Raw genomic sequence first — 25,981 nt, 5'->3', positions numbered from 1 at the left:
CTTCCATTTTGGGTCTTGAAGAGCCTCCTGACAGTTCTTAGTAACAGAAACAGTGGATAAGGAAGTCACAAATGCACAACACAACCTAAGAAATAGGGTGTTGTGTACAAGCTCTAATCCCTTTGCGATGTGCAATGGGTAAGTCCAAGGAAGGATCTGAAATAATGGGACGCGATGATAGGTCAGAAATGTTACCTGGAGGTGATGAATCTGGTGCAGGAGTAGCCATTGGATCTGGAGCAGCTGTAGTGGTGTCAGGTAGCAAACCACAACGAGAGTGTTGGCGGGTGTAGGTTTGAATAATAGGTGGTGGAATAATAGTAGGTTGAGTTTCCTTTGGAATGGAAGACTCCCCCTGAACCAAGGATATGGGAAGAGATGATACAGGCATAACGGCACTAACCAGCTCACCCCCTTGACGAGATGCCAAATCATAAAAAGGGACAGCTTCATTAAAAATAACATCCATGGTGACAAACATCCTACAAGAAGGGGGATGGTAGCATTGATAGCCCTTTGGGTAGGAGAATAACCCACAAAAATACACTTGAAGCCCTGCGGTTCTAATTTACTAGGGTGTTGGTGGTTTCGAACATAACACACACAGCCAAAAACTTTGGGTGGAATAATAAAGGTGGTGGAGCCTTGAAGAACCTGAATGGAAGATTTAAAATCAAGGACATGGGTAGGCATGCGGTTAATTAAATATGCAGCAGTCAAAACAGCTTCACCCCAAAAATGGGAAGGGACATTCATTTCAAAGAGAAGGGCACAGGCAACCTCCAAGAGGTGACGGTTTTTACGTTCAGCCACCTCATTCTGAGCCGAATGACCCATCAAAATGTTCTCTCCCATTATCACTACGGAGAGTTTTTATTTGGGCATCATATTGGGTTTGAACAAAAGAATCAAACTTTTTAAAATAGGAAAAAACCGTCATTTTTATGATGCATCAAATAAATCCAAGTGCAACGGGTGCAGCAATCAATAAAAGAAACAAACCATTTATACCCAGAAAGACAAGACCAACGGGCAGGACCCCACACATCAGAATGAATTAACATAGAAGGTGAAGTGCTTCTAGAATTTAAAGGAGAATATGAAGAACGAGTTTGCTTGGCTAAACCACAAGCATCACAAAAAATATCCATCAATTTATAACTGGAAAATAAATTTGGAAAAGTTTTAACTAAAGTGCCCATAGGAGGGCGGCCTAAACGGTGATGCCAAAGTAACAACTCAGGAGAACCAGACGACTCAGCAACAGTGGGATGCGCATGTCGAAGAGAAGAAGCAACATCAAGAAAATAAAGGCCTCCATCAGCTTTACCAGATCCAATCGTTTCTCCCGTTACCAGATCCTGAAACAGACAATGGGAGGGGAAAGAAGTTACTTTGCAATTAAGATCAGATGTGAGACGATTAATGGAGAGAAGATTTATTGAAAAATTCGGAACATGTAAAACCGAATGTAAAGACATGGTAAGAGAACAAGTGATGGTTCCCTTCCCAGAGATGGATGAAAGAGAACCATCAGTAATGCGAACTTACCAGTCATATGGTCAGAGGCACCAGAATCAAGGATCCAACAATCGAAAATGGTAGAGTGACATAAACCAGCAAAAGAAATACCTGGCGTGTCAGAAGAAGCCAAAGCAGAAGTAGAGGCAGAGGCATAACTGGCATTGGAGTCCAGCTTCGCAACCAAATGGCGCAGCAGCTTAGTCAATTCGTCTAAAGCATTGGCGGGAAGGCCCAATGGAAGGAGGAGCAGTACCAATAGGTGGTTCGGGTACCACGGTTTCAGTAATGTGAGCAGCTGGTCTCCCACGACCACGGCCCTTAGTCCCAGGAGTGGTAGGGCACCCATGAAGCTTCCAACAAAAATCCTTGGAATGCCTCTCCTTTCCGCAGTAATCACATTTAATAGGGTCCTTTTCAGAATGATCATTGGGGTGAGAAGGGTTACCTTTAGGTGGTACACTGGTACAGAAGAACCAGATACAAGGGTCGATCTCTCCTGGGAAGAAGGGGGCATCATGGCATTGCGTCAACTATCCTCCAGTTGGATTAGTGAATATGCCTACTCCAAGGTGGAAAAGGGATCCCTGCTAAGAACCTGGGCACTGAGTTGATCGTACTCTACATTCAACCCAGCAAGAAAATCATACACCCTGAATTTATCCTCCCGTTTCTTGAACTTGATCACATCTTCAGGTGTAGAAGCTTGGAAAGTGTCATAAAAGTCTAAATCCTGCCACAGACTTCGCAACTCAGAATAGTAATGGGACAGGCTAAGGTCTTTCTGCTTGGTCTCATGAAGTTTCTTCCGCAAATCATAGCCCTGGGAATCATTCCCAACCTGAGAGTAAGTTTCCTAAGCGGCCTTCCAGATTTTTGCAAGAGTGTCAAGCAACAAACAACCACGAGCAAGTTGTGGCATCATACTGGAGAGTAAATAAGACATCAAAAGGGAGTTTGAAGAACTCCATTTGTCTTGTTCAGGACCTGCAGCGAGGGGCTTCTCTTTTGCACCTGAGATAGCCCACAAATCTGCAAAAGTCGATGTTGAGATAACAGGATCTGGACCACATCAAATAGTAGGTGTCATCTAGTCGAACAGCACAAGCAGGGAAAGTGGGAAAATAATCGTATGGACCACAGACTGGCATCTCCAAAGTAAATGTGGCAGAGGAAGTACAGTCTCCCATCGTAACAAGGTGCGGAAAAAAACTCAACCACAAATCAAAAAAATAGGGGAAAAAATCAGATCATCAATAGATCTGAGAAAAGGGTTTGCAAAAAGAAGATCGCGGCCTATTTATATCATGGATAGAGGCTGGAACCAAGAAAAAGGAGGAAAAAAAAGCCCTCGGTGATGAAATCAACCCCACTGAGGGGTGGCGGAACAAGGGAGATGCGACTCCCTGCCTCTCGGTGGCACTAGAAGAGAAACCGAGAGAGAGGGGGTCACAAGAGAGGCAACGGCGGTGGTAGGTGGTGGTAGGTAGCAGTGGTGCTAGGGAAAGAAAAAATAGAGAAAGGAGAGAAAGAGAGATGGCGACGGCAGTGGGAAACCCTAGGTCGATTCCCGCTCTGATACCATGATAACTTTGGGAATTGTGACTTGTGTCAATGAGACACAATCACATGCCTATTTATAATAAATGCACTGAGAATACAAGGACAGAAATGCCCCTAGGGCAACATAACAAAAAACACCTAGGACAATTCTACCCTTATATCCCATATTACAACAGTAATGATACGCTTTGGACAGTCCCTTCTACCACTGATGCCTCCAGGGTTTGGCATAAGATCATTCTCCTAAGGCCCACTGCACTATAGGCTATCTCCTCCAAGAATGTTGATGGGCTCTCTACCTCCCTATGGTTCTATAACTAGCATCCCTTAGGTGTCCTCTATTCTGTTGTGGGTGCTAGGCCTATATACTCCTCAAGTATTGCCAAACACTCTCCAGTGGCCTCTATTATCTCCCATGGTGCCTAGGCTGCCCCCAGTCCTCCCCCCTAGCATTACCTGATATTTGGGCTGCCCTCCCCCCCCCCCCCGGTTCTTCATCTCCCGCTTCTTTGGCAAATTCAGTTTCTTGGCTTCATTCTCCCAATGACCTCTTCAGCTCCTCCTCAGCTTGGGACTTTATCAGAGCCCGTGCCCCTTTAGTCCCCTGGCATAAGCTGGTTTGGTTTAAGGGTCATATCCCCCGCCACGGCTTCACTGTTTGGAGAGCTCTCTCATATTTGCTCCCTACTCAGTCCTTCCTTCTCCATAGAGAGATGCTAGTGCCCCCCTGGAATGGTTCGGAAGATATTGACAATCTCTTTCTTCTATTGCCCCTTTGCTTCCACGGTTTGGGAAAAGGTCTTGGGTAGCTACTGACCTCGAAGTAGAAGAATTCTCGCCATCTACTGGGAGTGGCTCTGGGCGGATATGACTTTTCGGGGAACTCCATCTGCGATACTGCTGGGAAACTAGCCGTTGGTGCCGCCATTTCTCACATAATGGAGCACAATCTCAGAAGATGGTGCTCCCACTCTCGCTCCTTTGACAAGATTTGGAAAGCCACCTGTTTTGATGTTAGCTCTATAACTTCATTTGCTCCCCACATTGTAATGTTGTGGATTTCCCAAGGAACAAGCTCATTGTTATCTCCTGGGCTTGTCTTTATCCTCGCTGGTTCCCCCTTCCCCTTGAGAGATGGATGCAGTTTTGTCTTATTTTCTTTTCTCTTTCCCCTTTTGGGGCTTTGGTAATGAATTATTTATTCACCCCCAAAAAAAATCCATCAAAATAAAAAATTTGAACCTTGAATCCTTAAAACAGTTATGCTTCCATGCTCTAACAACGCATCCTTGTTTTCTGATAAAAAGATTTTGGAGAAAAAAAAAATGAAGACAGTCCAAACCAGCCTTATAATTATTATTATTTGTAGGCAGTTGTTTCAGGGATATAGAAGAGAGTACTTAAATTTTCCTAACAAATCATGCCTAAATCTAACTAAGGTTTGCAGTGGAGGAACCAGATCAGGGAAAAGGGAATTTTCTTACACGAACAATAGAAACTAGAGTCCCATGTCCAAAATGGAGAAAGAACCCATCAGTAACCAGGCGACTGAACAAAGATGTCAAACTGCTTACAAGATAAACCACAAAAGCTATCAGAGGGAGAATTAGTGAAGCAACTTATTTTTTTCATGTTATGGCAAAATAAGCTGCTTGAGTAAGGCAAACTGGCAAACCAAAGTGTAGATCAAAAAATGTCCCAATCAAAAAGGCATATTTCAACTAACAGAAACTTAAGACTGGTACAAGTATACGCCTCCCCCAAGAAAATAGCTAAAACTAAGTGTAAATCAAAGAATGTCCCAATTGAAAAGACATACTTCAACCAAATGGAACTTCAAAGGCATGAAAAAACAATATTTCTCCCACGAGAAAACATTCGAAACTAAGAAGACAGAATTCTACCTGTAGCTGTCGGGAAGTAATACCGGATATATGTGCAGCAACATTTTCTAGGACAAAAGAATTATCCTTCTGAACATGCTCTTCATCCAGTCCTAATGTTCTCCTTGTGCTCCTAAATATGGCAATGCGTTTGTGGACAAAATCCTTCAGAGAATTTCTGAAGGCATCGGAACAACCGCCCTCAGGGTTCATATCATGTCTTGAAAGTCTATCATCAAGAACTCTCAAGATTTCAGGAGGAGCCAAACTTGCACTGTCTCTACTAGGACAGGTAGCCTGAAAGAAGAAAAAAAAAAAAGGCAAAGAAACGGTGAACTGACCGATTGAAGCATTCATAAAATCTCTTCTAGAAGGCCAAACAAAAGAGTGGGATTTTTCCTCTGGAGGAGGGAGGGGGAGGTGTATGACTAACTTTCACTTTCAAGTACAATCTGTCCAAATTTAAAGGGAAACCACTTTTCCCTTCCATTTGTGCCGGATCCATGGCATCATCACCATACAGAAATTGAACAACTCCTCCACTAGCATTTCTGACAGTGCCATCATAATGAATTGAGAGGTCCTCCAAAGCTTTAATTAATCGGCGAGACATGTACCCAGTGTCAGCTGTTTTCACCTGCCGAGATCAAAAACATCAGAACAATATTTTAAGGCATGATATGACTTACAAATAATCTTTATTCATTTAAATGTTGGTTTTTTTTTTTTTTTTTGGTGAATAAATAAATTACCAAACCCCAGGAGGAGACAGGGAGAAAGAAGAGGGGGGAATATATAAGAGAGAAGGGAGAAGGGGGGGGGGGGGGAACAGAGAAAAGCAACCCGACCTACGCAGAGGTGGGAGACTGCAAGAGAGATGAATCAAGATCCCAGGATACAACAATATGTTTGTTCCTTGGGGTATCCAAAAAGCGCTTGTGGCGAATAAAACTGAGCTTAGAAGAAACGTCCAAGGAGATGGCTTTCCAAATCAAATCAAAAGATCGAGAGTTGGAAGTCCATCTCCTGAGGTTCTTTTCCATCCAGATATGGTAAATAGCGGCACCAAAAACAAGCTTTCCAATGGTGTCACAGATAGTGGTCCCTGAGAATGTCATGTCCAATCAGAGCCATTCTCGATCAAAGGCTAGGGGTCTTCTACAACGGGGCCAGATCGTGGAGAGGGCTTTTTCCCAGATGGGGGAGGTGAATGGGCAAGCAAAGAAGAGGTGGGCTATGTCCTCATGGCCATTCCAACAAAAGGCGCAAGATGGGGAGACGGGGATATTGTGGTAGATCAGGAAGGCTTGGGTAGGGAGGCAAAGTCTAAGGGTTCTCCAGGCTGTGAAGCTGTGGCGAGGGATATGTCCTTTGGACCAAACTAATTTTCATGGTTCAAATGTGAGTTAAAGCTGGAAAGGGATCAATGAAGAATCCATCTTTCTATTTTTTCTTGGGAGTAGGGGTTGGAGGGAAAGCCCAAGCAAAATAATATAAGATTGTGTCTGCTAAAATATATGCTGAACTTGCCCATAGCTGAAAACTTGTTGGGATAACAAACCATGTGAAACAGAAATGCCACAAGTGTGGGATAAAAAGGGTTCTGGTCCTTCCGGAGAGCTAGATTCAGAAGCAATATGAGAACAAAAACCTTCTTCAAACTTCAGAGAAATAAATGCTCGCAATTTCAGTAGAACAAAATATAACCCCCATTTATCAAATCATGTAAATATTCATTCATATTTAAAATAAAATAAAAAAAAGCTTTAAGATTTCAGAAATGTCTAACCACGAAAGAAAAGAACAAATTAACAAATCATGAAATATGAACAAATGGTTGGTGAATACTGAAATGAATAGACAAAATCAAGCATACCGCTGTATCGACAAGACCTTCACGCCCTCCCATTGTGTGAAAGAAAAACTCTGTTGCCGTCAAACCAGTGTAGAATGAATTAGCAACAAAGCCTTTAGCCTGAAATAAGGCCAACACAAACCCTGTCAGTGCTTCTGGATGATGATGATGATGAAATAAGATTACTGTTGTTACTACTATTAGGCAAAAGTTTTTCTAGTCTAGCAAGACTGGAGAGCATCTCTAGTCCAGCAGCAAGTTTTGCCACATGGATGGGTGATGTAGCAATTTTGAGCGTATGGATCTCTAGAAAATGGTCTAGATTGGCCATATGTAAAATTACAGACTCAGATCAATCCATATACCCACCTATGTATTGGCAAATTCCCTTGTATTTTTATACATCCATTTTTATTTAGAAAATTTTCAACTCTTAGCAGCATTTTCAAAGTTCTAGTTTCCCACTTGGCCAGCTCCACTTTGGGTGAAACTTGACATTTGAAGAGTGGAGCTTGGGAGCCTTGGGCTCTACCTGTCCCCATTATTCAGCTCTATCCAATCTGCCACGTGGCAGGTGTTGTGCTAGCCACAACTCCAGAGGACTCTTAGACCTGCCAGACTAGAAAAATTACTCCTATTATTACAAGTATTGTTGCTTTTGTTCTTTTTTTTCTTGTTTGCTGTTGTTGTTAATGTAGATTCGTATTGTTGTTGTTGTTGTTGTTGTTGTTTGTTGTTATTATTATTATTATCATTATTATTATTATTACTATGTGACAAAACAAATAAAAGTTCTTTCTGCGGGGTGTGGGAGTATAACAACTCTAACATACATATCAAAAGTTCAGATTTCCATATCATCCCCCTCAAATGGCCCCAAACAAGGTCCCCTAGGGCCAGCAGAACACCCTAGGGGCGAAGCCAGGATTTTCTTTCTGCGGGGGTGTGAGAGTATAACAATTCTAACATACTTTTTAACAGTATTATTTTCTAATATACAATACCAAAATCGAAGAAATTCTTTTGTTTTTTAGCTAAAGTATTTTATTACATTAAATTATTAACAAATTCTCTTGTTTTTACTTAAATATACACAGATTTTTCTTGATTTATAAGTTATCTTTGTAAGGCATAAATTATATCCGTCACTACCTACATCTATGTGGATGGAAGGCTTGCAAGTGATGGAGGATCCCACGAAAATCTAACTGGTCAAATTTGTACCCAAAGTAAGAGAAGGAACCTGAAGTCAGTCCATAGTTTCATCTAAATTATAAAAGTGGAATCTTACAATAATGAAATCTAGTGGCACGTTTTACATTCCTATGACTTTGGACCCAATTTTGAGACATTTTCCGTAATTGTTTGCAGCTGAAACTTCTCCAACATGATGAGTATGAGATCATCCCTAGTTGTCTAACATGGCTCAACCCACTTAGTGGTGTTCTTTTGTTAACTAAAAAAATAAATTCATGAATATTAGCCTTATTTTTCTTTTGATCTTCAATAGATTGATGGTACTTTCTTAGCTCAAAAGATGTACAATTTCAATTTATTTATATATAACATAAATGGTTATGAAAGCGGGAAAAAAAATGCAATTTGAGATGATAAGTAGGCGAAACTTTGTCTCTTTTTTTTTTTTTTTTTTTGGTTTTTTCCTATGTGTTATTTGTTTATAGTGTTCTTTTTTAAGAAAAATGTTTAAAAAATAGATAATTAAAGATAAAGGAGATTTGAAACTAAATAATGGCAGGTTACTTAAATCTGACAACAACTAACCAACTTTGAAACTAAATAATGGCAGGTTAATTTTTTCCCTCCCCCTTTGGTTTGGGGAAGGTTGATGTATGCCCCCCCCCCCCCAAATCATATATCAGATGTATATTTAAAAAATGGGGGGGGGGTGATTGAAATGTACAAAACTTATCCCCCCCCCCCAAACCGTAAACCTACTAATGTTCATTAGGATACAAAAGTCCAGGAGGGCAACTGCCTCCCCCACCCTATCCACACCAACCCCGTTCCTCCCATGGAGTACCCCGGTGCTTTATGCTTTTGCCTATTCATCATTTTTATTCTATACCACCAGTAAGTGGCATCGACTGTTGGTGGGAAAAAATTGTTTGAAGGAGGAGAATGTATGTGTTTCCAGAGATGTAGATGGAATGTAGGATATCATCAACAAACAAACTGAGCTTACAGCAGGCATTTTTGATTTTCTAGGGAAGTGTGGAAGACTTCGATCTATGAATCCATTAGGGGCACGGCGACCCCCAACTGATTGCTGACCAACACATGCAATCATCTGGCTAATATTGATAGGAGAACCTTTGGATCCACACTGTGACATAATCAAAGGACTATTCCTCCAATGCAGTTCTTCCATGCAAACCTGTGATAGAGAAAAAGAAGTTAAATAAAAAAACATCGCCATGATATAAATTCTCAAGACCAAAAAAGAGTAGTTTTATTTAGTTATTTATTTATTTATTTATTTCTTTTGCATCTACAATTATAACAGAAAATTAGCCCAAAAATATCAAATACTCTAACAACAACAGGCATATTGACATATACATAAAATAAAAAATTTATTTGTTTATTTATCTAAATTTATCAAGGAAAGTATATTCAATTGAATATAAATGCCAAGATGTGTTTTTCTTTTATCTCTCTTCCCTACTATTTCCTCTCTTTTTGGGTTTCTTGCTTTTTCTGGCCGTTCTTTTTTACTTAGGAAGGGGATTTCTAGGAGTGGAGGGGTCTTTGTACGCTGCTTTCAGGCAAGGTGGGGGCAGTCTCAGTTGTTTGGAGGGGGAGATGAATCATGAGGTGCTGGTGGTCATCCTCAATTTTTTTTTCCCCCTTCTCTTTAGGGTCTATTTTCTTCTGTTTCCCACTACCGGTCTTCCTTCTTTTCAATATATTTCCGTTGTTGCCCTAAACCCTAAACCGTAAACCCTAAAGAATGGAAAATCTAAAAAGAAAGAGAGCATGAATAAACAGAAAAGAATATTGTTTATTTGAGGACATCTGATACATAGTTATGATTATTAATATTTGAAAACATAGAAGAACAAACATACCACCAGCGTAAATCAGAATAATCTCTCATTGGTTGGTTTTGAACAAAAAGGTACCAAGAAATTAAATATATCCCACCTTGGCAGCTGTCTCTCGGATTTTATTCAAAACACCAGTTATTTCAGCTTCCAATGTTTGAGCAGCATCACAACCAGGTTGAAGTTTAAGATTTCCTTTGTTGAATGACTGTATTAACTCATCACAGGCTACATAACCTTCCTCAATCCTCGCCTTTTTCTGGCGATTTAGCAGTTCACCTGGCTGGACATCATCAATTCCAATTGAGAAACCATGATTCCCAATCCACCGTGCACTGCACATAAGGAAACAACATACCTATGATTGAGCAAGTAAAGAAAATAAGAATTCCATTCTTGAGTTGGACTTGGATCCCCAAAAAAAAAAAAATCATTAATGTGAAACAATTAATAGTTTAATACCTGTAAGTATTATAACCAAATAACACAAACAAGGGGTTCATACTTTCAATTCAAAGGTAAATCGCCTGAAGTTCGGAAATTTCAGAGATTTTTCCAATTTGGAGGAGAAACTACAGAAATAATGGAGAGAATTTCAAAAACTTAGTAAATTTATACAGAAACTAGCAGAGAGCTAGAGTATGGATAACTACACAATAAGAACACAACATGTGACAAAACCAAAACCTAATCCCAACAACTAGAACTTGTGAAAAAGAAGAAGGAAAACTGCGATGGAGATGGCAAAGAGGAGAGAGGGTGAACACGATGGAATGGGATGGAATGCCTCTCCCGTATATTAATCAAGCAAAGTAGGAAACCAACTAAGAGTCTAAGTCTAATTACAGTAGAAATCAATAACCAAGTCCAAGTCTAATTACAATAAAGCTAAATAACTAAAAGCAAACTATAACTCAACATTATCCCATTATCCCACGGTACACAGTACTACACTATGCCATGGTATGCAGTACCACACAACACACTTTACACAACAAACAACAACATTTAAGCACAAGTAAGATGAGAACAAAAGACAAGTATACTTTACGAAATATAAGCTTTAGTACTACCCAAATTAAGGTTTTCCCTTAACCATATTGTTAACAAAACAGGAATTTCGTGAATGGCTTGAATGATCAATGAGATCAGTCAAGCTCTCTATTTATAATAATAATAATAAAAGAGATTACAAAGGGAAAACACTATTCACAACACTGTTCACGACATTGTACACGTGAACAGTGTCAGCCCAAATTTCAATTCTACCCTTGTTCAAAAGTACATTAATAAAGCATAAATAAAATACCAAAAATACCCTTATAATATCGGGTAACACATCTCAACACTCCCCCTCAAGTTGGGGCATAGATATCACACATGCCCAACTTGACTAGACTACGATAAAACAACTTCCTACTCAACCCTTTGGTGAAGACATCAGCCAGTTGATCTCCAGACTTCACAAAAGGGATACAAATCTGTCCACTCTCTAACTTCTCCTTGATGAAGAGTGTCAATTGATGAGCACATTTATGTGTGAAATCTTAAGGCATAAAGCATACATTTTACCATATTGGACAGAGTTACTCGGTGCTTTCTTATGCTTTTCAGGTTTTAGGTGAATTCTTGTGAAAATGGAGGAGATGATGCTAAGGAAATGTTTTTAAGGGGTTTAAAGGTGTTAATGGCTTGGATGCGTAGCCCATCGAGTCAGCTTCGCAACGGTTTAAACGGCACATGATTCCGACTTGAAACGAAGAAGTTACGGCCGTTTCCGTAACGAAGCACGAAAATGGTCTATAGGGGTTTATTTGTAATTATTGACAGTCGGCTGGGGACAAAGTGAAGCGAAAGTTCAGATTGCAGGGGCCTTAACAGAATTATTAAAAGTTACATTTCTTGTACCCGAAAGATTCCATTTGGAGGGCTCTGGACAGTCCAACTTCAACTTGAGATATCTTGGGCTCCTGAACTCCAAATTGGACCGAAATTTGGGTCTATTTTGGGTGATTTTTGCAAGGAACACAATGGTGAGGCCTATATAAGCACCCCATGCTCCACGTTTTCTGAAGGACAGAATGGGTATTTTATTTATTCTTGAAGGAATCCTAGTCATCACCCTCCTCCAACTTCTCAAGGGCACTTCTGAAATTCTACTTGGGATAGACTTATTTTGAAAGACATTCTCACCTATGGAAAGTTGAAAAATCAAAGATGCTTTGATTTTATTGCTTGGAGAAGATATCTACAAAGAAAAGGAAGCACTTGTTAGAATTGGAAGTTTATTTTTCTAGAAATAGAAGGTCTATGTAAACAATCTTCTCTTCTTCTTCTTTCTATTTTTTTCTTTTTTCTTAGGATTCAAGGCATTGTAAAAGAGGAAGGAGAAGAGAATATTCTCTTTTCTTAGGGAATATTTCTCCTACACTTCCCTCTTCTCCCTTCTCTTCTCTTCCCCCCTATAAATACCCCTTGCCCTTTGGGTTGTAAGAAGTTAGTTTTTTAGTTCAGTTTTTAGTTAGTTTCTAGTTCAATTTTAATTCAGTTTTTAGTGTAATTTTTAGTTCATTCACTTAGTAAAATTTCTTTTCTTCTTCTCCTTCTAAGTTATGATTTTTGGTTTTTCTAAGTTCTAGTTTGCTTTTTGATTTTCATTTAATGGTTGTAATAGGTTTAGTTTATGCTTTAATTTCAATTTAAGTCTTCAATTGGGTTGTAATTTCTTAATTCTAATTTAGGTTTTAAGCCTTCTAGTCTAAGTTCTTAAGTTGATGACAAGACTAGAAGATTTAGAAGAGGAGGTCAAGGTAAGTTTATGAAGTATTCAAGCTTTTCAGTTACATTCATGCAAGGACATCAAGGTTTTACTATCTAAACTCTCAATCTCATTCTCCCTCTCCTCTATCTCTCTCTATCTTCTTCTTCTTCTCCCTCTATTTCTTTTATTTTTTTTATATGGTTGTGGTATGTGGATGCACTTTTATTCCCTTATTTCTTTTTATGTGATTATGAAGTGTGGCTGCGTTTTTGTTATTCCTTCCAATTTACGTTAGTTTGATAGTTTAGATGCTCATGTGTTAGGACGCCAATTTAATCCTTTAATTTTGTTAGATGCTTATGAGTTAGGATGCATTAATTTTCATTAGTTTAATTAGTTTAATTTAACACTTTAATTTGGTTCACTTTGCATTACTTTTAAGTTAATTAAATAGAGTGGCGTATATCTCCTCGTGTTCGACCCGTAGCTACGATTGACCCGTACGCTTGCGGTATTATTTTAACTCAAACATCAATCTCCACATGTTTGGTACGGTCACGCTGCACTAGATTGTGGGCAATGCTAATTGCTGCTTTGTTGTCACAATACAACATCATTGGAAGATGAATAGAACCACAGATATCAAGGAGTAAACTCTGAAGCCACAGTAACTCACATATGCCCTGAGCCATAGCACGGAATTCAGCTTCAACACTAGATCTTGCCACAACATTTTGCTTTTTACTCCGCCATGTGACCAGATTTCCTCCAACAAAAGTACAATAGCCGAAGGTTGATTTCCTGTCAGGGTTACCACCCCAGTCAGCATCTGTGTAAGCCTCAATGCGAAGATGGTCATGAGGAGACAAAAGGATCCCTTTTCCTAGAGCTGACTTCAAGTAATGGACTAATGGAGAATACGAAGAACTGCAGCCATGTGAGTGGAATAAGGATCATGCATGAACTGGCTCACAAGACTCACAAGAATGGCAATATCCGTGCGGTGGGAGAGATAAATTAGCTTGCCCACCAATCGTTGATATCTCGCCCTTATCAACAGGTTCACCATCCTTCTCTTCCAGACGGGTAGTAGCTTCCAAGGGAGTGTCACAAGGATGACAACCAAGCAAACCAGTCTCTGATAGTAAATCTAGAACATACTTTCTCTCTGATGCCTTTTGGAGAACGGCAACTTCAATCCCACGAAAATATCTTTCCCAAGAAAGCTTTCAGGTGAGAAACTTCATCTGTATCATTACCAGTCACAACTATGTCATCAACATAAACTATGAGAAGAGTGACCTTTTCTCCCTTTCGCTTGATGAACAGAGTGTGATCAGCATTACTCTGTTTGTATCCACAGGAGACCATGGCTTTATGAAACCTACCAAACCATGCCTGTGGAGATTGCTTCAACCCATAGAGTGCCCTTTTGAGCCTACAAACTTTCCCATGGGTCTTGTCAGAGGAAAAACCCAAAGGAACATCCATATAAACCTCCTCTTCCAACTCCCCATGAAGAAATGCATTTTTTACATTCAACTGCTGTAGGTCCCAACCAAAGTTGACAGCACAAGACAGTAAAACCCGGACAGTCTTCAACTTCGCAACAAGGGCAAATGTCTCATGGTAGTCGATCCCATAAGTTTGAGTGAAGCCTCTGGCCGCAAGTCTGGCTTTATATCTATCCACTGTTCCATCTGGCTTCTTCTTGACAATAAATACCCATTTGCACCCGACTAATTTCTTACCCGAAGCAAGAACAACTAGCTCCCATGTCTCATTTTTAAGTAAGGCCGTCATTTCTTCCATCATGACTGCTTTCTACTTTGGATCTGCAATCGCCTCCTGCCATTTCTGAGGAATAGAAATAGAGGAAAGAGAAGAAACAAATGCACGATAGGAAGGAGATAAAGCATCATAGGAAACAACATTGGAGATGGGGTGTTGGGTGCATGACCGAACGCCTTTCCGAACAGCGATAGGTAAGTCAAGGGAAGGATCCTTACCAAATGATGTAGCAGGGTCTGGATCTGGATCAAGTGCAGACGATTGTGGAGGTGGTATGGTGGTGGTAGTAGTCGCAACTTATCCTGTGCGCTCCCTGGTATATACCTTATCAACAGGGATTTGACAGACTAGTCTACGCTCCCCCACTATAGGAGCAGAAGTTACAGAGGGCTCCCCCTGAAGAGAAGCCGGAAGAATAGCAGACACATCTTCAAAACCCTAATCCTGCTCCCCCTGAAGAGGTGTCTGGGAATAATATGACAATGACTCATGGAAGACAATATCCATGGAGACAAAAGTACGACGAGAAAGTGGATGGTAACACTTGTATCCTTTCTGGGTCGCAGAATAGCCCAGAAAAATACACCAAATGCTCCGTGGATCAAATTTTCCATGAGGATGATGATTGCGGACATAGCAAACACAACCAAAAACTTTGGGAGGAACCACAAAGGAGGAACCCTGGAGGAGATCAACGGGGGAACGACCATCAAGGACACGGGTAAGCACACGGTTGATGAGATAAGCCGCGGTAAAAATGGCATCACCCCAGTAGTGAGAAGGAACCTGCCGTGCAAACATAATGGCCCGGCTACCTCAAGGAGATGTCTATTTTCCTTTCGGAACCCCATTCTCGGCGGTGTGTCAACACACCGGGTCTAATGGACAATACCATGTGCAGCCAAATAAAGTTGAACTAACCCTCCATGTACTCTCTGCCATTATCACTGCGTAAAATGCGCAGGTGGCATTGAATTAGGTCTCAGAACCATACGATGAAATAACCGAAAACAGCTGAAAGACCTCACTTTTATGGCTCATCATGTACACCCAAGTGGCACGAGTATAACAATCAATAAACAAGACAAACCATCGACGACCGAAAGGGAAGTACAACGAGCGGGGCCCCACACAAGAGAATGAACCAAAGCAAAAGGAGACTCACTTCTTTTATTTAATGAAGAATAACTGAACGAGTCTTTTGCCAAAACACAAGCCTTACATAAAAACTCATTCCTATTACAATGCTTAATCAAGCCCTAAACAAAAGAGACAAAGTACTAAGGGATGGATGACCAAGTCGATGCTGGAGATGAAGGTCGGGGGACGAGTGGATCAAAATGATGAGTTGTAGAGGAAGCCGAATGCAAAGTAGAAGGCTGACCCGGGTCAAGTAAGTAAAGACCACCTTGCATCTTACCACCCCAATCGTGCGCCCGTCTCCGGATCCTGTATGACATAATGAGAAGGGAAAAAATCAGTTTGCAGTTCAGATCTCTAATTAGACTACTAATAGAGAGAAGGTTGGTAGAAAAGGACAGAACATGCCAAACAGATTTTAATGAAAGGGTAGGTGAGCAACGTATGGAACCCTTCCCATTAATAGGAGAAAGGGAACCATTAGCTACTCGAACACTATCTTTGCCAAAAGATGGAGAATAAAGATGAAATACATGGGAGGAGCCAGTCATGTGGTCAATGGCACCGGAATCTATAATCCAAGGACTGGATACAGCCGATGCACACAGACTACTGACTGGAGTACCTGAGGCAAAATTAGAACCAGGAGGGGCAGCAGGTGTAGATGCCGTAGTGGAGGCAGTGGAAGAGGCCTGTAGCATGCGACGGAAAGCTCGGAGCTCATCCTGAGTAAGCCCAATGTCAGATGAAGGGGCAGCAGCAGCAGTAGTAGGAGAATCAGCCATATGAGCCTTGGGCTTAAACTTCCCACATGCTTTCTTTTCCTCAAAATCAGCAAGCTTCCCATGGAGCTTCCAGCATTGAGCCTTAGTATGATAGAGCCTGTTGCAGTGTTCATACTTGACAGGACTTTTAGGGACAGCAGTACCACCATCAGTAGTGGTAAGAGAAGGAGTACTGGAAGCAACTTGCAACGTGGATCGATCAACAGTAGAGGAATGCAACATAACAGCCCGACGAGATTCCTCATTATGAACAAAGGCAAAGGCCTGCTCTAGGGATGGAAAAGGGGACTGCCCAAGTACTTGCACCCGAATAGGATCAAACTCCATATTTAGTCCAGCCAAAAAATCATAGACACGTATTTTGTCAATGTGTTTGCGATAGGCAGTCAGATCAGTAGCAGTAGAGGGGTGATAGTCAGAGTAATGATCCAATTGCTGCCACATGTTCTTGAGGGCAGCATAGTATTTGGAGATAGAGAGCTCCTGTTGGGTAGTGGCATTAGCCTTCTTTCTAATCTTATAGACCGGTGAATCATTCCCCGTGTGACCATAAGTCTCTTTGGCACCATTTCAGATAGTATGGGCTGTGTCCAATAGAAGAAAATTGTCTGAGATATCCCCTTGCATAGAATGGATCAAGTAGGACATCACCATCGCATCATTAGATAACCACTTGTTGAGCTGAGAACCCTCTTCCACTGGTTTAGTTGTTGTCCCAAGAAGATGGCCAGTGAGGCCACGGCCAGCTGCTGTCAAATAGGTAGACCGAGACCACTTTAGGTAGTTAGAGCCATCAAGTTTGATTGGGGCAGCAAGGGGAAGAAAATCATTCCGGCGCTGGCCATCAATGCCAGAAGAGGCTGAAGAAGAATCTGAACCAGTCATTGCCGCAGGTAACCAATCTTCAATGAAGCAGCAAACAGCCAAAAAATATCCAAAAAAAAATTCTGGAATCAACCCCCAATAGAAAAGGGCTGTATTGGAGCAAAAAATCCCAAATATGTAGGCTGGGAATGATGTCGAATGAAGGCAGCAAGGGTGCTGTTAGATTATATGGGACAGAATACCGTGGGGGTATTCTGGACTTTTTCTCCGTTTTTATTATGTCTTGTATGTGTGGTTTAGTCCCACATTGCATAAGTAATTATTTTCCATACCTCATTATGAATATAAATAGATGTGCTTGGGATGATAATTAATCATCCAAGCATTCAGCCTAATTCTGATCTCTTAACATGGTATCAAAGCAGATCTCGAATTAGGGACCCCCCCCTCTCTTCCATTCTCGATTTCAGTCCCTTCTTTCCTTTTTTTTTCATTCTCGGTTTATTCCTTCTCTTCTCCTGCTCTTCATTCTCCCACTAGGGCAGCACTAATGAGGTGATCTACAAGATCTAGTTGCTGCCCTCCATTACCTCTTTTCCATGGTGCAATTTTCTGTTCGATAGGGACACCACTACCTGTCTGCGATATTTGGAATCTTCAGTTTTATGGGGGCTGCTTCCATCACTGCTACAAGGGACCACTCCTCCTATTTGAAGACCAAGAACGACCACTCCTCCTATTTGAAGACCAAGAACTGCAGCAGACCATCTTCTTTACATCTGTTCCTAACTTCAGATCTGTTCAAGACCCCTTAAGATCGATTTTTCACCAAAAACAGGGTTTTTTCCAAAACTCTGACACCTATCGATCCAGGGGCTGGTGACTTCTATTGGTTCTGATTTTTTTAAGGCTGGCTCTCTACTTATAAAGGCACACTCGACCTTGATTGGGGCTGCAACACTTCAGTTTTTGGGCATCCTCTATCCTTCATCGATTTCAGCAATTCAGGGTTTTTTTTTCAAAACCCTGATCAATAACGATCTAGGGGTTGCATGTTTCTGTTGCGGCTAATATTTGGCAGGGTGATTCAGCATTACTAGAGGACCATTCGATCCTATTTTCAGCTCCATCTGCAATGCTTTTGCTCTCCTTCTTCCCTACATCGATTTCAGCAATTTCAGGTTTTTTAAAACCTTGTAAAAATCGATCTCAGGGATTTCCTTGGCTGCTGTTGCTGATTTTTGGAGATCATTATTCTACCATTACCAAAGGGCTCTCATCCAATTTTCAGCCCTTAACTTGAAGGATTTCTTAGGTTTCTCTTCACAACAGCCCCTCTCTGTGATTTGGGCTTCTCAAGTGTTCTAATGGGTGACTCAGTGGATTCGACTGCTACTTCTGTTGGTGATGGACACAGATTATCACACCTTTCCTCCTAATCCAATCAAGTTGGATGGCACTAATTACTTGCTTTGGTCTAGGTCTGCTTCCTTTGCCATTGCTGGCCGTGGCCTTACTGGTCATGTTACAAGCACCAGTGTAATGCCAACTGAGATTGGGGCTGCTCATGACAGGTGGCTGGCCAACAATGGAGTTCTCATGTCCTACCTCATTGGCTCTATGACTTTCGATCAGCAGCATAATTTTCTTCTCCTTGACACAGCCTCGGAGATTTGGGCAGCTTGGCAATGATGCCCAGGTATATGAACTCAGGAAGAAGGTCCTTCACACCAAGGTTCGAAAACTCGGGTTTCGGTGCCAACTCGGACCCTTGAAAAACCGAGTCGAGTCGAGATCTTGCCGAGATCTCGCCGAGTTGTTGCACTTTTTTTTTTCTCGACTCAAAGCCTCATCTCGGTGGGTTTTAGACCTAGTTTGGGTCTAAAACTTGGTATTTAACTATTTTAGGCCATTTAAACATAATGGCACTATCAGATTTTGCAAAAACTAAGTCCAAATAGGAGTTTCAGTAAGTAGGAAAACGGGACAGACACTTACTTATGCTAGAAACCAGGACAGACACAGGACAAACACACTTATTTATGCCTAATATCATTTAAGTAAATGATATTGCATTTACTTAAGATATTATTCATAAATAAGCAAATACCCCCTATTTGAATCCAATAAAAATAGTTAAAAAATAAAATTCCAAAAGAAAAAAAAGTCAACCCCGGTTCGAAGAACAAAACTGGATTTTCGGTAGGTGCAATTTTCAAACTTTCTAACATAGCTGGATTTTGGACAAACATTCGCAAGAATTAAGTTGTTGATCGGTACATAACTCTTTCAATATAAATCAGATTTTAGCAATCTTGGACTTGTTGGAAAGCTTTGTTTTGAAAGCTTTCCAACACGTCCAAGATTGTTAAAATCTGATTTATATTGAAAGAGTTATGTACGGTCAAACTTAATTAGCGCTGCAATCTTGTCAAAATCGCTCGAATGGAAATAATTTTTGGACATCAAAACAAATGAATATTTTACCGCACTTTTGGTTTTTAGCAATGTTTTACCATAATAAGATTTATGGAATTTTTAGATTTAAGAAAAACCCCAGCATTAAAAAGTTGAAAATTGCACCTACCACTGAAAATCCGTTTGTTCTTGAACCGAGGGGTTGACTTTTTTCCTTTTGGAATTTGATTTTTAACTATTTTTATTGGATTCAAATGGGGGTATTTTCTTATTTATGAATAATATCTTAAGTAAATGAAATACAAATACAAAAGCATTTACTTAAATAATATTAGGCATAAATAAGTGTCTGTCTTGGTTCCTGGCATAGATAGGTGTCTGTTTACCAAGAATTTCCAGCAAGATCTCGAGATCTGGCACTCATGTAAAGGACCTAGATGGGCATTTTCCTATGTCAAACCGAGAAACTCGGAGATCTCGGAGAGATCTCGCTCAGAAAATGCACTTTTAGAATGCGTATGTGATCTCGACTCGAGATTTTGAAAAACCGAGAAACTCGGCGAGATCTCGCGAGTTCTCGAACCTTACTTCACACTACTCAGGGAGATTTGACAGTCTCCAAATATTATGCTACTTTGCGTAGCCTTTGGCAGCAACTGGATCACTTTTCTAACTTTCACCCAAGTACAGCTGCTGATATTACCTCATACAAAAAACATGTGGACAGGATCAGGGTTTATGATTTTTTGGCCGGGTTGAATGTGGAGTATGATCAGATTCGGGTTCAAGTGTTGGGACACAGGCCTTTTCCCACACTTGAACAGTCCTATGCCCTGGTCTCCTCTGAAGAAAACCGTAGGGCTGCCATGTTGCACCGTCCTATTACTGACAGATCAGCTCACAAGGTTGCCGCCCCGGCCCCTCCTGCACCTAGTGGCACTGCTTCTCTTGGTGATTCTACTACAGGGACTGTTGTTTGTGAGCACTGTCACAAACCCTACCACACCAAAGAGAAGTGCTGGAAACTTCATGGGAAACCGGCTGATTTTGAAGCTAAAAGGGCTGCCAAGACAAAGATAAAGACAAAGACCAAGGCCCATCAGACTGAGACTGTTACTGCAGCCCTTGCTACTGACACTGGTCTATCGCAGGATGATCTATAGGCACTCCTACGTATGTTGAGGTCCTCCGCTGCTGCTGCCTCTACTACATCAGCTACTGCCAATTCTTCTGCTCCTTCAGGTTCACACTTCGCCCGGTCAGGTATCCCTTTTGGAGGTCATTGTGCTTCTGTAGCTTCCCATCCTTGGATCATAGATGCTGGAGCTACAGATCACATGACCGGTTCCTCTAGTCTATTTCATAGATATTCTCCCACTTCTGGGAAAGACAAGGTCAAAGTGGCTGATGGTTCCCTTTCTTCCATATCTGGAAAAGGAATCATCAACTGCACTTCATCTCTTCCCTTGTCTTCTGTTTTGCATATTCCTAATTTTACTACTAACCTTCTTTCCATTAGTAGTATCACTCGTGATCTTAACTGCAAAGTCACTTTTTTTCCTTCTCATTGTGTGTTTCAAGATCTGGAATCTAGGAAGACGATTGGATTGGGTAAAGTGCATAGTGGGTTGTACCTACTTGATGACAGTCGCTTCTCTCCACCACCATTACCTTCTCCGCTACACTAGAGCTCTTTGGTCTCTTCTGAACTCTACCAGTGGCATTCTTTGTTAGGTCACCCCCCTTTAGGAATTTTAGCTCATTTATTTCCTAGTTTGGTCACCCTACGTACTAAGGATGACTTTTGTTGTGAGGCTTGTGTTCTGGCCAAACAGACACGTTCAACTTATCCACTTTCAAATAAAAGGAGTTCTTCTTGTTTTCAATTGGTGCATTCTGATGTTTAGGGTCCTAGTGGTAATACTTCTCTTTCTGGTCATCGTTGGTTTATATCTTTCATTGATTGTCATTCTAGGAACACCTGGGCGTATCTTTCCCACACAAAAAATCAGGTTTATTCATGTTTTCAGCATTTTCATAAAATGATCCAAACTCAGTTCCAGGCTACTCTCAAAATACTGAGAAGTGATAATGGAACCGAGTATACTGAATCCCAATTTCAAAAATATTTGGCTGATCATGGAATTATTCACCAAACTAGTTGTGTTGATACCCCTGCCCAGAATGGTGTGGCAGAAAGGAAAAATCGCCACTTATTGGAAATGGCCAGGGCTTTGCTGTTTGCACGGAATGTCCCATCTCAATATTGGGGGGAAGCGGTTCTAACTGCAGCCTATCTCATCAATAGGTTGCCTTCTTGGGTTCTTAACTCCCGTAGCCCCTCTGATGTTTTATTGGGTCATTCCTCCTTTATTGTGCCTCCCAAAGTATTTGGGTATGTGTATTATGCTAGAGATACCAGATCTCCAGGTAAACTTGAACCTAGGGGGCTCCGCTGTATTTTCTTGGGTTATTCTCTAACCTAAAAAGGTTATAAGTGTTACCATCCCCCTTCCCGTCGTACATTGGTTAGTATGGATGTTGTTTTCCATGAGACCCTTTCTTATTATTCTTCACCACTTCTTCAGGGGGAGAGTTCTAGCGAAGATGTGTCTCTTGAGATTCCTTCACTAGAGGTTCCTCTGACTGCTGCCCAGCCTTTTTTACCACCACCCACAGCTGCTGCCCAGCCTCCTTTGGATGTTGCCCAGCCTCCTTTGGATGCTGCCCATCCTACTTTAATCAATGCCCAACCTCCTCTGGCTGTTCCTCCCTCACCTAACGGGAATCCTTTACAAGGGGAGACCATAGAAAATAGTGTTGTTAATGTTCCTATTCAGGGGGAGCTGACTCCAGTCCAGAGAACTATTGGTGAATTTCAGAAGAAAATTGACAACTCCAACATACTCACCTATAAAAAGGGCAGAACCAACAGAGGGCAGCTGCAATCCACTTTAGCACCAATACCCATCCAATTGCCGGATCCAGATCCAGATTCTCCATCTCCTGGTAATCCCTCTTCTTCCAACCTACCTATTGCTCATCGCAAAGGTACTAGGACTTGCACTTTACATCCCATATCTCGTGTTATTTCTTATAGTTTTCTTTCTCCCTCTTTTCGTGCTGTTGTATCTTCCCTTTCTTCTGTTTCAATTCCTAAAAATTGGCATCTACAGATGGAAAGTGGAAGGTAGCAATGTTGGAAGAAATGAAAGCACTACATAAAAATAATACATGGGATCTTGTGGCTCTTCCTCCAAGGAAAAAAAGCAGTTGGATGTAAATGGGTCTTTGTGGTCAAACAGAAGGCTGATGGTTCTGTGGATCGATATAAGGCATGTCTGGTTGCAAAGGGGTTCACTCAAACTTATGGAGTTGATTATCAGGAGACCTTTGCACCGGTGGCAAAGCTCAACACTGTCAGGGTGTTATTATCTTGTGCTGTAAATCTTGGGTGGGATCTTCAGCAGTTAGATGTAAAGAATGCCTTCCTCCATGGGGAGCTTGAGGAGGAGGTATATATGGACATTCCACCAGGCTTCTCTAATGACAAGACAAAGGGCAGGGTCTGTAAATTGAAGCGTGCACTTTATGGGTTGAAGCAGCCACCTAGGGCCTGGTTTGGCAGATTTTACAAGGCTATGATTTCAGCAGGTTATAAGCAGAGCAATGCTGATCACACTTTGTTTATCAGACGAGTTGGTGACAAGGTAATTCTTCTCATAGTCTATGTGGATGATATTGTGATCACTGGTAATGATGGTGATGCTATCAAGAGTATAAAGCTCTTCCTTGGCCGTGAGTTTGAAGTAAAAGATCTTGGCCCTCTAAAATATTTTCTAGGGATAGAAGTTGTTCGATCTTCGAAGGGCATTTTTCTTTCTCAAAGAAAATATATCCTTGATCTATTGATTGAGACTGGGCTGCTAGGTTGTTATCCTTCAAATACTCCTATGGAAGCTACTACAAAACTTAAGGAGAAAGAGGGTGAACCTGTTGACAAGGGTTGTTATCAGCGATTAGTAGGCAAACTAATCTACCTCTCTCACACACGACCTGACATAGTTGTTGCTGTAAGTTTGGTGAGCCAGTTTATGCATGACCCCTATTCCTCACATATGGATGCAGTCCGTCGTATTTTGCGGTATTTGAAGTCTGCTCCAGGAAAGGGAATTCTCCTCTCTCCCAATGGTCACCTGAAGATTGAAGCTTATACTGATGCCGATTGGGCTGGTTCTACTAACAGAAAATCTATCTCTAGCTATTGTTCCTTTGTGGGTGGGAACCTTGTCACATGGCGTAGCAAAAAGTAGAATATTGTGGCTAGGTCCAGTGCAGAAGCCGAGTTTCGTGCTATGGCCCAAGGAATTTGTGAACTTCTATGGCTTAGTGGATTATAGCAGGATATCGATGTTGCTGTCCATCTTCCCATCACAATAAAGCCGCCATTAGCATTGCTCATAACCCTGTCCAGCATGATCGTACTAAGCACGTGGAGGTTGACCGACATTTCATCAAGGAGAAGCTTGAAGCCGGACTTATTTGTGTTCCCTTTGTGAAGCCTACTGACCAACTGGCTGATGTGTTCACTAAGGGACTAAGTGGCAAACTGTTTCTTCCTATCTTAGTCAAGTTGGGCATGCATGATATCTATGCTCCAACTTGAGGGGGAGTGTTAGATTATATGGGTCAGAATACCGTGGGGGTATTCTGGACTTTTTCTCCTTTTTTATTATGTCTTGTATGTGTGGTTTAGTCCCACATTGCTTATGTAATTATTTTCCATACCTCATTATGAATATAAATATATGTGCTTGAGATGATAATTAATCATCCAAGCATTCAGCCTGATTCTGATCTCTTAACAGGTGCCAATCAGATGCAGCAGGAAGCAGCAGCCCAACCCCAAGATCGATTAATGTCAGGGTTTTGAAAAAAACCCTGAGAAGAGAGATCGATCAGGGGCTGGGGTCTTCAACCAATCTGATGAAGTGAATAGGGGCTGAGAACAATATCAAATAAAGATCTCACAATAGAAGATGCAGCCGAAACAGATGTAGAGGCCTGATCTCTAAAAAAAATAGGAATCTTCAAATCGGAGACGGTTCTTCAGCTCCACTCGATCCAAAAAAAAGAGGCATAAAAAAGGAGGTATGTTGGGGCAGCAGCTAGATCATTACGATCACCTCAGTAGTGCTGCCCTGATGGGAGAAGAAGAACCAAAAGAAAGGAAGAAAGAAGAAGGGAAGAAGCTCGATGGAGGGAAGGAGAAAAAAAAATCGAAGAGAGGGAGGTGGGGTTTGAAAACCTAGATCAGAGTGTATTTGGCTCTAATGCCATGTTAACAAAATAGGAATTTCGTGAATGGCTTGAATGATCAATGAGATCAGTCAAGCTCTCTATTTCTAATAATAATAATAAAAGATATTATAAAGGGAAAACACTATTCACGATACTGTTCACGTGAACAGTGTCACAGACCAAATTACAATTCTACCCTTGTTCAAAAGTACATAAATAAAGCATAAATAAAATTCCAAAAATACCCTTATAATATCGGGTAACACATCTCAACACATATTTTAGACCTACATCATACAATACTAGTTTAAATGATCATCCAGTACAGTCCAAACTGTAAATACCCGATTTTGTCATACAACCTGACCTCCGTTGGGTTGACTTGGCGCTGCCCTGCTCCAGTGATGACAAACAAGGCTCTCAAGAGTGTATGGATGGCATATGACAATGACCTTTCAAAGGTTTAGAATTGCCCCAATTTACAAGTTTTCCGAGATAACTTGAACCCAGCCAAAGTACTTGTTTTTCTTTGAGTATCCAAAGAACACCTAAGATGGTAGTTTTTAAAGTCTAAACAGAACCTGTAGGCCTCTTTATAAGGTGGGTCCCACTCCCTAAACACTGACAAACTAAGAAAATATTCCGCTATATAGAGCAATGAACAGGAAAACATATAGAATGAAAAAGAAAAAAAAAACATTCATATCATAAAAATACAAATTGAAATTGAAATTTTTTGGTATGTTGGGTGAAAATAAAGCAAGAATCAGGCCAGATCTTGATCAGGATAGAGTTGAGGAATTAGGGATTTCATGGAAGAATGAAACAAAAGGAGTACAACCAGTTAATCAGAAATGAAGAGATTAGGGGTGGCAGATATCAAGGCACATGTGGGCAAAAGTGATGAGGGGGCAACCCCAAGAAGAATTTCAGTGGTTTAATCGTTCGTTACAGACTGTTGGATTGAGATTGAAGTTTGGGAGCAGACCACCATAGAAAGTTGGATTACTCCATCACTTTCTTTCGGATCTATTTCTGGAAGGTGACAACGCATTCTTATGGTCTGATTTTGG

At 41.1% G+C, this 25,981-nt stretch overlaps 1 protein-coding gene across 4 annotated transcripts in view; it reads right to left on the bottom strand.

Annotated features, from left to right (window-relative positions):
- LOC122670399 (DNA-directed RNA polymerase III subunit 1) overlaps positions 1–25,981 on the bottom strand; it is a 164,311-nt gene that overhangs the window by 84,599 nt on the left and 53,731 nt on the right. For all 4 annotated transcript variants that reach the window (XR_006334207.1, XM_043867279.1, XM_043867260.1 and 1 more), the window contains exons 15-19: positions 9,988–10,222; positions 9,026–9,217; positions 6,844–6,942; positions 5,401–5,604; positions 4,989–5,264 (exon numbers count right to left, since the gene is read on the bottom strand). Coding sequence is in view for 3 of the 4 variants with exons in the window: in XM_043867279.1 (XP_043723214.1) it covers positions 4,989–5,264; positions 5,401–5,604; positions 6,844–6,942; positions 9,026–9,217; positions 9,988–10,222 (1,006 nt within the window). In the remaining variant the exon portion in view is untranslated. The remainder of the gene's footprint in view (positions 1–4,988; positions 5,265–5,400; positions 5,605–6,843; positions 6,943–9,025; positions 9,218–9,987; positions 10,223–25,981) is intronic.

Source organism: Telopea speciosissima, chromosome 1 (genome assembly GCF_018873765.1).
Source record: "Telopea speciosissima isolate NSW1024214 ecotype Mountain lineage chromosome 1, Tspe_v1, whole genome shotgun sequence".
Taxonomy (NCBI): domain Eukaryota; kingdom Viridiplantae; phylum Streptophyta; class Magnoliopsida; order Proteales; family Proteaceae; genus Telopea; species Telopea speciosissima.
This window is presented reverse-complemented; position numbering and strand designations above follow the sequence as displayed.